Source organism: Aulonocara stuartgranti, assembly GCF_965226115.1.
Source record: "Aulonocara stuartgranti genome assembly, chromosome: 23".
In the NCBI taxonomy this organism is placed as follows: Eukaryota; Metazoa; Chordata; class Actinopteri; order Cichliformes; family Cichlidae; genus Aulonocara; species Aulonocara stuartgranti.
This window is the reverse complement of record NC_138958.1, coordinates 3,728,145-3,740,347: the sequence shown is the minus strand read 5'-3', so window position 1 is coordinate 3,740,347 and position 12,203 is coordinate 3,728,145. Positions and strand designations below refer to the sequence as shown.

General features: G+C 41.8%; 1 protein-coding gene across 1 annotated transcript; it reads left to right on the top strand.

Annotated features, from left to right (window-relative positions):
- On the top strand, positions 1–5,018 carry s1pr3a (sphingosine-1-phosphate receptor 3a). Its single transcript, XM_082523059.1, has 2 exons — positions 1–811; positions 1,519–5,018. The coding sequence occupies exon 2, from the start codon at positions 1,627–1,629 to the stop codon at positions 2,824–2,826; it is 1,200 nt and encodes a 399-aa protein (XP_082379185.1). The 5' UTR covers positions 1–811; positions 1,519–1,626; the 3' UTR covers positions 2,827–5,018.
- The last annotated feature ends 7,185 nt before the right edge of the window (positions 5,019–12,203 follow it).

Sequence of the window (12,203 nt, the reverse complement as noted above, 5' to 3'; positions counted from 1 at the left end):
TTCCAGCAACTTCTTGGCCTGTCAGTGGAGGAGAATATTCCACAGATGGCTGATTGTGTTATGAAAATGAAATATTAACCTTTGGATAGAGTGATATACTTTGGTTTGTGATTTTCCTCTGCAACATTTCCGATGTTTTTAAGGAATATGATTTTATACTGGTAAACATCAAACGATCAAAACAACAGGCGTGCTACAGTGATGTAATGCAAGCGGCGTATTAAGGCCCAACGGGCAAAATCTATTACATGTGTTGCAACAAGTAAGAGCAGCAATTTTATGACACACTGGAAGAAACAAATTAGACGTTCTTCTCTGAAATAGTCAGCTGTCCTTTGACCACGGAGAACAAAAACAAATCGCTTTGACCTACACTTGGAAAATAAACGGTATCATTCACACTGCACGGCTCAAAAGTATAGCGCAATGACTCGCGTGGGTTCGACTTCTCTCCTGACTCATAATTAATGGTGAAAACCAAATGGAGAGGTGAGGGAAAATCCCGCCCCGTTGGCTGTGAGGGGTGAGACCGGGACAGTCAAAGCTGGAAGCTGGAGAGTCAAAGTGAGAGGACGCTGGAAAGTTAGGACAGAACCTACTGTGGATATTAACGAGGTCTTTACTTTACTGCTATTTTTAAGCGGACAAGGACATGAAACTTTAATTTTACATCGAGTAAATCGCCTTTTTGGAACGCATCAATTCTGCGTCTTTACGCACGAGAGGAAAAAACAAATAAAACAACAACTTCGACATTTTTGGAAATCTGCTCATTGCAGGGATGTTCAAACGAGCCACATCATTCTGACAGGTAGGATAACTTTCTAGCATACTGTTGCGGGAGCGAAGAAAAACACACCGATTGCGCAAAGACTGTGCGCTAACAATGCACGAGCTCTATGTCATTTTTGATAACTTTCACAAAACAGGAAAGTCAGGAAGAGGAAAGTTACGCAGAGGCAGGATTTCAATTAAAGCCTCTGGCATTTTTTTACTTCTGTAAAGAAGTTGGCTGTAACACTGTGCCTTGTTTCTGAAACTGGAAGAAACTTAATTTATGTTCAGCGTCATTGTGAGGGGGCATTTCTGGATCATTTAAAGACCTTTATAAAAGTCTTTTCTTTTTTTAAGGAAAAGAAAGAAAGAATAATAAATGATGACATAAACACTCCCTAGACTCATTATTCAACTATAATGCCAAAAATGTAAGTACTTGAAGTAAGTGGTAGTGGATAGAACAAAAGAACGGGCAGTTTAGATCATCTGATTGTTTTCAGTTTCTTCATGAGACTGTGTTCTATTTAACCTGTAAGTGCCACTGCTGTCTTTGTCAGGACACTTGTCTGAAGGGATTTTTGTTCTGATGTACTTATTTGCTTAGTTGCATAGCTTTAAACTGGCAATACTTTCCTTTTTTCAATGCAGATTTGATGTTTCTATAGAATAATCTTCTTTAGTTCCCAAGCTCAGAGAAAACCGAGTAATTTTTAAACGTTATCTTTTAACTTTTCTTCACAGGCTCCTCAAAGGATGTGACTCTGCCAACTTGACCACCCTTGCCTCTGTGTCCAGTGCTGTGCCGCCCTCTGCTGTGTGACCGAGGAAGGTCAAGAAGGGCCAGGCAGTATGAGTAATCAAATAGAGGAGGGGATGAACCCTGTCATAGTCATCCACTACAACCACTCGGGAAAGTGGGAACGGCCCCGCGTCAGTGGGGCCTGTAAAATGGTGCTGCTGCTTCTCATCTGCGTGCTGATTGTTCTGGAGAACATTACAGTTCTCCTCGCCATCTGGAGGAATAAGCGCTTCCATAGCCGTATGTACTTTCTCATTGGAAACCTAGCGTTGTCAGACCTGCTGGCTGGGGTGGCTTACATGGTTAACATCTTTACCTCGGGACCCAAAACCTTCTTCTTGACACCACTGGAGTGGCTGGCCAGAGAAGGCAGCATGTTCGTAGCCCTCAGCGCTTCTACCTTCAGCCTTCTGGCCATTGGGATCGAGAGGCACATGACAATGGTGCGTCTGCGCCCCTGCGAGACAGCAGGTCGAGGTCGGCTTCTAGCACTGCTGGTAGCCTGCTGGCTTGTGTCGGTACTGCTGAGTGCTCTGCCCAGCCTGGGCTGGAACTGCCTAAACAATCTGCCTTCCTGCTCCACAGTGCTGCCGCTCTATGCTAAGAGTTATATTGCTTTCTGCATCAGTGTGTTCAGTGCCCTGTTGGTGGCCATCATTATACTCTACATCAGGATCTACCGTCTGGTGACCTCCAGTAGCCGCAGGGTGAGCAGCCGGCCTTCAGAGCGTTCGTTGGCCTTGCTTCGTACGGTGGTTATTGTGCTTGGGGTTTTTGTCATGTGCTGGTCTCCCTTGTTTCTCCTGCTCCTGCTGGATGTTGGTTGCAGTCCAGATAAGTGCCCTGTTCTCTACCAGGTGGACTGGTTCATTGCCCTTGCTGTACTCAACTCTGCCCTTAACCCCCTCATATATACTCTGTCCAGCAGAGAAATGAGAAGCGCATTTTTCCGGTTGCTGTGCTGTTGTCAGACCAGCATGGAGCACACTGGGACTCCTGCAGTGGGCAACCCCAACCTAGGGACAATCATCCCCACAGGAGAAAACAGCAAGACAAGTTTTGGTGGAGGAGGGGGGAGCGGGGATGGGAAGTCTACAATGAATAGAGGGAAGGTTCCCACACCTGTGAACTTAGACAACAAGCACGGAGATCCCTCCGCCACTGCCGTGCCCCATCCTTCAGGGCCAGCAGACCTGCTTTCAGCTGTACTTGTGAAGGCGGGAGCGCTGCCAGCCCTCAACAAGTTTTAAATGGAAAAGCCTAAATGAGGTGTTACAGTTACACAGAAACAGACTGGTCTGATATAATCCTGCTACCAGCCACTTTTTGCTTGTACAGTGTCGTTTGGGAAGCATGGCTTAGATGAAGTAATGATAAATACATTCAGAAATTCATTTGGAACCAAATGCATCTGATTCTGAATCATAGTACAAAGGAACTCTTAAAGCCACTATTTACAGGAACTCAGATGTCTTTTCCAACACTAAACTCGCTCGAATACAGCGTCGGAGACTTACTTGGATTTAGAAATTTTTGACATTGAATTCATATTGACTGGGGATGCTGTAAAGCATGATTTACTCTTTTAGTGTTTTGTCTGTCATTGAGTTGGGTTTTTTTTTCTTGTCATTTTAAGCAAAATGATCAAATTCTTGCACTTTTCTTTTTTTTGCATGTACTATACACAGGAAATCTTCAAACACCTGCATTTTTCATTACTTGACTGATAGACTATTTATTTTCTGTGAGAACATTTGCCACCTTAATGCTACACAGCAGTGTTTTATTTTTTGTTTGTTTTTTGCTTTGTGTGCATGAAACCCATCATGGTACTAGGACTTTACTGTTCACTTTATTATTGATTATTTGCAATGCACTGTGAGAGAAACCTATTCTATAAGTTTAGTGCCAGACTAGCAGCCTCATCAGGCTGTGATGTGCATAATTACAAACCAAAAACAACAAAAAACCTGTTGGTTGAAGGAAAAATGACACTGCTAGTAGTTGATTCTTACCACTAGTGGGCAACATAGTAAAGTATGCCCTGATGGTAGTGCTGCAGGAGGTGGTGTTAATTTGTGGGATTCAACTCATGGACATTTCAGGTTCAGGTCAACAGAAGCTACACTGTGAGCAAAATCGGCCTGGCTAATAGCGACAATCATGAAAATTTTAGGGTCTCATCAGCACATCTACAAACCACTTGCCCATCAACTAACCACTAGTAAATACGAGTGTTGGATGTGAATTATTTAAAAGTTGTAGACTGTAAATGACATTTATGCTGAGGGTGATGTATTGCCTGATACGTTAAATAGCAAATAAAATTCTATTCGCTTTTATCCGATTTTCATGCGTCATTTTGTTTTATGGAATCAGGGGCTCGTTCCGAATCCCCTTCCTCTCTTTTCGTCTGTCCCTGTGATCGCCAGCTGCATAAATTTGCTAAAGAATAGTCATAAAACCCGATGATAAAAACCTTTTGCCAAATGAATGGCAGATTCTACTACTATCAATCCTTCATAAGATCCTTATTGAAGCCTAAGCCGTGAATTCCACACATTTATTAATGTGCGGTATAATTTGCCGTTGGTTTATTAATTGCTTTTCACAGAGGAGAGAAGAAATGTCATCAGATTTAACCTGCTGCACTCATTTAATACCCTAATGGGAGCACGTTCCTGCTATCTTACACGCCTACACATGCAGACATGGGTCAGACGCTGATGAATAATGCAAAAAAAATTCTTCATCCTTATTATGACTTGATTTTTCCAGTCAGTGAGGTCATTTGCCGATAAAAGGCGTACTTGTGGCTACTGTGGAAAAACAGTCTGGGTGTTGTATGAATTCTATGAAAATCATTTAGGATGTTTCTTTAACAAAAAAAGAGTGATACCTGTGTGAATGATTTGATTGGCAGAGTATAACAGATAATAATCAGATGTGTAAGCAGCATATTTTCTAGACGTTGATAACTAAAGACAAGGAAAGAATTTGTTTGTTTTTGTCCTAAAATACTGCTGCACTAAAGCGTACTTTTACACTGAGCTGACAAATGAGCAGAGTTTGATCTTTTTACTGCACCGCTAGACCAGACAGGTGCTGTCAGAGTGGCATTTTATACTTGCCTCAGCTAAAGGATGTGTCTCGGCTCTGCTCTTCCAGTTCTGATGAAGAGAGACAGCGAGGACGCAATACCGGCCGAACATTTCCAGCTTAAAGGTCACTGACTGCTTCCTGTCAGAAATGTCTGAACACGTTCTTTTCTGAATTAGCTGGGGATGATTGTGGCCTTATGCCACGTGGAACACCGGAAAATGTCCAAATGTTGAGCTGTGTAGTGTGATTTATAGACAGTGTATCCTGTGTTTCCTGAAACAGTTTACCCAATCTCTGCTTCATCCTCACCATTGCTTTATTAAATCACATCCTCATTTTAGTTCCGCTAAATCTGTCTTTTTTTGGTCTGAAAACAGGTTTGCAAAGAATAGAAGATAAATAAAAATCCATAAAAATAAGCAACATACAGAATTATAGAAAATTTCACTCTCAGAAATTTCACCGAGGGGATCCAGCGATATTTAAAACACGTTAAATTAAATCTATTCCAAAAAGGATGATTATTCTTCATCCCCTCCTTAACATAAAGTTTGGAGTTTGAGATAAATCTTTTAATGTCATGGCAAAAAAAAGTAAACTAAATATTCTGGCACTATCATGTACAAATAATGTAACAGCAAGATGGACTGCTACTCCAAAACATAGACAATACAATGAAAAACAAGGAATGAATAAATAACTTGGGGGAAAAAAATCACAGGCAGAATTGTCCAAAATAGAAGCAACACAATCACAGTGGTCAAGATTACAACAATGTGGGATTTTTACAGGGACCAAAGTATTTAACAGCTGTGCAGATCAGCTGATCTCAGTGTCACCAAGCACCGGGTGACGGCTCAGCTGAAGCAGTTTGAGACATTCCACTCGCCAAATCTCAGCAAAACAGTCCATGCTGACTTAACCTGCCCAGAGCTGCGGTATCTTTGCAAGCCACTTTGCAACCCACCTGTATTCCACCCCTTTTACTGCTCAGTTCTATGCTGGGATTTTGCTACTGATCTCACTCCTCCAGCTGCCTCCAGAGTGGGGAGGTGAGCTCCTTATGTTTTTATGCTTTATGAGAAAGGGTGGGGAGGTCCCAAAACAAAGCTACACTAACATTTACAAATGACTACAAATGTAACCTAAGATTTTCTTTTGACTGTAGTGGTGTTGCCTGAAATGTTATTTAAGGACGTGTGTAGTATGTATGTGTACTTTATGTGTTAAGAAAGTACAGTGAATTGAAGTTTCCAGCTGATTTTAGAACCCCTTTTTTCATTCTGACCTTGTATTTGGATCAACGTATTAGAAGAAAGTCATAAAAAGATGTCAGTCTGTCTTGAAATGACAGACAGTTCTTGGTTGACCCAAGTACATTTTCTTGAAATAACCTGCTTTACAGTGTTGGAGATGTGCTGGCAAACGTTTAATAATATAAACCTATAATAACTTACAGTATATATCAGCTGTGGTTTCCTAACATCACTTACTGCCACTGATAATGATTTTTGTACAAAACCTTCTTAACAAACACAGAAGCAGACAACAGTCATTATTTTTTAAGAGAGAAAACAAAAAGGTGGAAATAAAAGACACAATGTTGCACATGTCGGCATCATTTTCTAATCCAAAAGCCTTCTTTCTTTGCCCAACATCTATGCCCAGATAAAGAAAAGGACTTTAGCCCAGGGGCCTTAATTTGGGGACTGTGAAGACATAAAGTAGAAAAGTGAATAAATGTTGTTTTTCTAAATAATAATCCTGTTCTTCAAATCCAAGCTATGACAGATTCAATTTCTCCAGTACCTGAAGCAAACACCGTAAATGGTCTGTGTGCTAACTAGGTCAATCACCTTAATAAATCATGTTAACTAAATAGCCATGACTAGTGTTCTTTAAGGATTTAGACATGGTGGATTTGTGTTATTCTCTGTGCACAATGCTTATTTGCATATGACTAATGTGAACACAACGGAGGACAAGAGAATCACACCCCCTCCCATCATCACAATCCTGGCTTTATACCGCTGTGTGCTGAGGAAGTGTGCATGCGTGTGCATGCATTTGCACACATCCCGTTTTTGTGCACAGACGTGTGCACGCCGCGTGTTTCAGAGAAAGAACAAAGACTCCATCTGGTCCAGTCACTGAATGTGCCAGTATGAAACACTTCTGTCATTCTCAAGTCCCTTTTTGATGTAGCTTGGAGGTGGAGTGGAGCCAGGCCGAGAGCTGCGAGGGGTCCCATTTGAGGCGGCCACTCACGCTGGGAGCTCCCGAGTTGAAGCCATTCCCTGCTCTGCAGCCGAGTTGTACCACTCTCACCAGAGGAGGGAATCATTCATCTGGTGTGTGATGATTCTCCTCCCCTGCCTTCACCTCCATTGCTCCTTGATTCAATACAGTGTAATTACACGTGGAACAAAGAGAGCAAAGACTCAAACAGACTTTGGTGATAAGCCCCCCAGGATCACGGGGCTTTATCTAGGGAGCAGGTGGGATGAAGCCGAGGGAGCCGAGGCAAAGGTCACTTTGCAGGAGGATATCTGGAGGAGCTTGCTGAGATTTGGATTGGTGGACACTCCTCCCAGCATTCCCCTCAGCACCCCATTGCCATTAATTCTCCTGTCTAGTGCTGATCAAGTAGAATGAAAGCAGAATAGTTGAATTTGACAGCCTTTTTTATCATCTCAGCTAAGTCATTTTTTCATTTTTTACTTTTTGTTTCTCAGCATCAACAAAAACATCTTAATATACTAGACAACTACGAGACAATATCTGATCAAAGATGAGCACAGAGCCAATTCTGTGGCTTGTAGGGCTGCGACTAATTATTCACTCTTAATTGATTTTTGATTAATGTACTAATCCTTCTACAAACTGTGTGAAAATAACAGAAAAATTCTCATCTCCATTTTCCAAAGCCTGCTTGGATGGTTTTAAACAGCCTATTGGCTTAATAACAGTGTGAATGGTAAAAAAACAGAGACAAAGAAAACTGCACATTTTCACATAAACAGTAATATTTGCTAGAGAAATTACCTAATGACCTATTTATGTCTGATTAAATGCTGAGAGACTTACTTACTGGTTTTTCATATGAGAATAGAGACTCTGTTTTCATCTATTTTTATCTTTATTCCTAGCCATCATGTCTGCGCTTGATAGTGGAAATATTTTATTCTGTCATGATCAGCTGTCCAAAAACAGTCTGAAGTATTTTTCATCTGTGCTCTGTGTCTGTTTGCAGGAATTAATATTGTGTTCATCACCCAAACTACACAAACTACACGACATGCAGGCAACAAAAACAGGAGATTTTTGTAAAGTAATATTTTAATGTCTCCCAGAAAGGCTCAAGGAGGACATCATATCTCCAGTTTATCAGGTTATCTGTCATGACGCCACACAAATACCACACCTAGAAAGTCTGAAGTCTAATGCATTGCACCACATAAATGGAATTTAATATTTCACCGGCCACATAATTAGGTATACCAGTTTAACTGCCCGTAAACACAAATATCGAATCACCCAATCACATGGCAACAACTTAATGCGTTTATGCTCATTCATGGTCAAGACGACCTGCTGAACTTTAGAGGATCAGAATGAGGAAGAGAGGAGATTTAAGTGAGTTTTAATGTGCCGTGGTTGTTTGTGCCCGACTGGCCGGTATGAATATTTCTCATTTTCTCACAAACCATCTCCAGGGTTTACAGGAAATGGTCCATAAAAGAGAAAATATCCAGTGAGCGGCAGCGCTCGAGAGATCAAAGAAGAATGGCCAGACTGCTTTGAGTTGATTGGAAGACAACAGTAACTCAAATAACCACTTGTTAACAACCAAAGTATACAAAAGATTATATCTGAATGTAGTACAAATGGAAAAATGAAGCCACTGGACTACAGTGTGGACCACACTGTGTGTCATTCCTGTCAGCTGAGAATAAGAAACTGAGACTACAGTTCAGACGGAAACATGTTGCCTGGTCTGATGAGTCTTGATTGTAACTGCAACATATGAATGGTAGGGTCAGAATTTGGCATGAACAAGCTGAATGGCTCCGTCATGGCAGCAGTTTAGGTTGGTGGTGGTGATGTAATTGTGTGGGGGTTATTTTCCCGGAATATTTTGAGCCTCTTAGTACCAAAATGAGCATTGTTTAAATACCACAGCCTACCTGATTACTGTTGCTGGCCCGTTTTTGACCACAGTGTACTTTTTTTTCTGACGGCTGTCACAAAGCTCAAATTATCTCAAATGCCCTGCACAGTCACCAGAACTCCATGGTCAGTGAGTGTGCATTTTAAACCTGAGTGTGATTGCGTGTGGTGTGTTAAACAAGCTCATCTTTGTTCTATTTTGCAGTACCCGGGTCTCTCTTGCAAAAGAAAAATTAAATACAGTACCTGATTAAATGAACACACGTCATGTTTTCATCAGTCTGAGCAACCAGCCGTTCGGCAACAGCTGAACAGATAGGTGGCAGGAGTGGGTAAGCAATCTCTTCAAGATTCCTTCCCTCTCAAAACCCCCCAAAACAGCAGCTGCCTCCCTCACCCAGCCTTCTCTGATTGCAGTCTTCTGGCAGGCTCTGACGGCAAACACACACCTGCTCACACTGACCTCCAATTTATCTCTTGTACGCCTGCCTGCCACAACTGTAGGGATTAACATGTCTGGAATAGGGGTTTAAGTGAGAGGGAGGATGGCGGCCTCTTAGTCTGACATGCATGTCCCGTCCCTCACTTGTGGCACTGAGTTTGTGTGCACAGCTGGCTAATTCCCTGCCTCTGTGCATGCAAACAGCCTGGAGGTTTCTGTGCAATATTGTGCGAAAGAGAAACTGAGGCTGAAGATCCAAAGTGTGCATCTCATAAATGTTAAAGCCCAAGGCAACTTGGGGCTGGAGATGGAATAAATATTTCTACATAACATTCATTAAACACAACAGATGTCTGAGTCTGTCATCAGGTCCGGGTTTAAACACTGCAATATTCGGATGGGTCACCTAGTCCCCACCGAAATGTCTCGTAAAACAACCAAAATTTTTACGTCTTTGTGTTCTTTTCACAATCAGGCTTCTACAACAGCAAGACTTTGACCCTGAAACAAAAGGTATCTAAACTGTAAGAAATCCATTTATGTATTGAATACTTCTACTTGCATGTTATGGATCTGTGTGTATACGTTATGTGGTTCCCTAAATGCTGTCTGGCTCTGAGGTGATCACAGGTGTTCATTCCTCCAAGCTTATCTGATGGATTAACAGCTGGCGTCACCGCATAATCGCCGACACCCACCACATCTGACATTACACACATTCTGATTCTGATATGACAGCCGCTCGCGCGCACACACACACAGAGACAGACACAGTGGAAGACACACATTTTTCTGAATTACTGGATATTGCTGAAGGCATGGAGCCACTTCTCCAACCTTCACAAATGCGCTCATAAAAATATAGCTTAACAGTAGGCAAGTTTCTGTCTGATAAAAACAAAAGAAAATCGAATAAAAACACCCTTCAAAGCAGAGAACAGCTAAGCGCTAGACAAAAGCCAGAAAAATGTGGGAATATTTGTTTGATTTTTACATGCTGCATTCCCGCTGTCGTTATTATTCATATTCCTCCCCAGGGAGGCTTGTTTGAAAAAATGGGACTGAAGCAGCCCCCCCTCCCCGTAATGTCACCGTCTCACTCTTAGACTCACAAACACCCACGCGCACACTTGTTTGGAGTCTTACTGGGGAAGTACAGCCAGGCTGCGTCTCCCTCCCATCCCTCCTGCTCCTCCTCACTTTCTTCATCTCCCTCCCTCCCATTTTCCCCCCTTCACTCTTTCTCCCCAAAACAGGGTGATCCAGCTCGTCTCCTCTCTCCGTCACGCGGGTAATCAGCCTCTGCTATTTCATTTGCCTCAGTAATGAAAGCAATCCCAGTGCTTTTCACTGCAGCGCAGCCCAAATAATGAGGACTGCCTCACCCCTCCTCAGCCACACCTCACCCCTAGTTCTCACCCTCTCCCTCCCAACCCTGCTGTTAATGGATGAAGGAAAGCAAATGTGTGTGCGTGTGTGTTTGAGTATGTGAAGCACGCAATCTTGCCAAGTCCTTTGTGCCTCTTTTCTCCTGCTGCAAAGGAGCCTATTGTATACAATTTCATCAGCAATGCTCTTAATCAGAATATTTTGGAAGGTTTTTCCCGCCTACATTAGTGGTTCCTAACCTTTATTACACATGACTAACATCAACGTGTTAGAACTACTCACAGGATGCACATCTAAGCTGTAAGCAGTTATTCTGCTATTTCCCATTCCCCAGTAGCTTTTCCAAAGGAGGTAAATTGCAAACAAACAAAGAAAATTATTTCATAATAAGAAAATCAAAATGAGTAAGAAATTAAAAAAATGTTGCAAAGCAGAAATGAGATTTTTATTGTTTCCAAATCTTCTACATTTCCTCCCCAAGTCAGGAACCACTAATTGTGATTAAAAATGTACAAGACAACCCTTTAAAAACACTGATTTGATTACAGGGTAATGCAGAGGTTATAGAGTGCAACCTAACATCTTTCGCGCCTTTTTTAAATTTTCATTTTTATAGCCTTAAGAAACAATGATTGAAATTAATTTTCCTTTCGAATGTGTCTGGTAGAAACCATCCCTTTCCTAACAGGAGTTTTAAACCACACAGTCAGTGCTGTTACCAGACAGCAGCAATGAGACTCCATCCCATTTTGCAAACATCTAATTCATCTTCAAGAGGGCCTCTGGAACCAGCTTCCAGTTTGGATTCGGGAGACAGACACCATCTCTACTTTTAAGATTGGACTTAAAACTTTCCTTTTTGCTAAAGCATATAGTTAGGGCTGGACCAGGTGACCCTCAATCCTCCCTTAGTTATGCTGCAATAGGTGTAGGCTGCCGGGGGATTCCCATGATGCATTGAGTATTTCTTCTTCAGTCACCTTTCTCACTCACTATGTGTTAATAGACCTCTCTGCATTGAATCATAATTAATCTCTGTCTCTCTTCCACATCTTGTCTTTTATCCTGTCTTCCTTCTCTCACCCCAACCGGTCGTGGCAGATAGCCCCGCCCCTCCCTGAGCCTGGTTCTTCCTGTTAAAAGGGAGTTTTTGCTTCCCACTGTTGCCAAAGTGCTTGCTCATAGGGGGTCATATGATTGTTGGGTTTTTCTCTGTATGTATTAATGTAGGGTCTACCTTACAATATAAAGCGCCTTGAGGCGACTGTTGTTGTGATTTGGCGCTGTATAAATAAAATTGAATTTAATTGAATTGAACTGAATCTTCTACTAACAGCATGTAATGACTATGCCAGACAAAAATTGTGCAATATTCAATCAAATGTGATTTAATATAGCCAGTGTTCTTAATAATCCCAATTTGTTTTGGCTTTCAATATTTGATTCGCATCTCTTTCTTCATATGAACCTTCTCCTCAGTTTCTGGGCTTATCTTATCTTTAAGTTAGTCAAAGACGAGACCAG

Coding starts and splice junctions, on each gene's coding strand:
- s1pr3a (XM_082523059.1), top strand. CDS start 1,627: ATGAGTAATCAAATAGAGGAGGGGATGAACCCTGTCATAGTCATCCAC.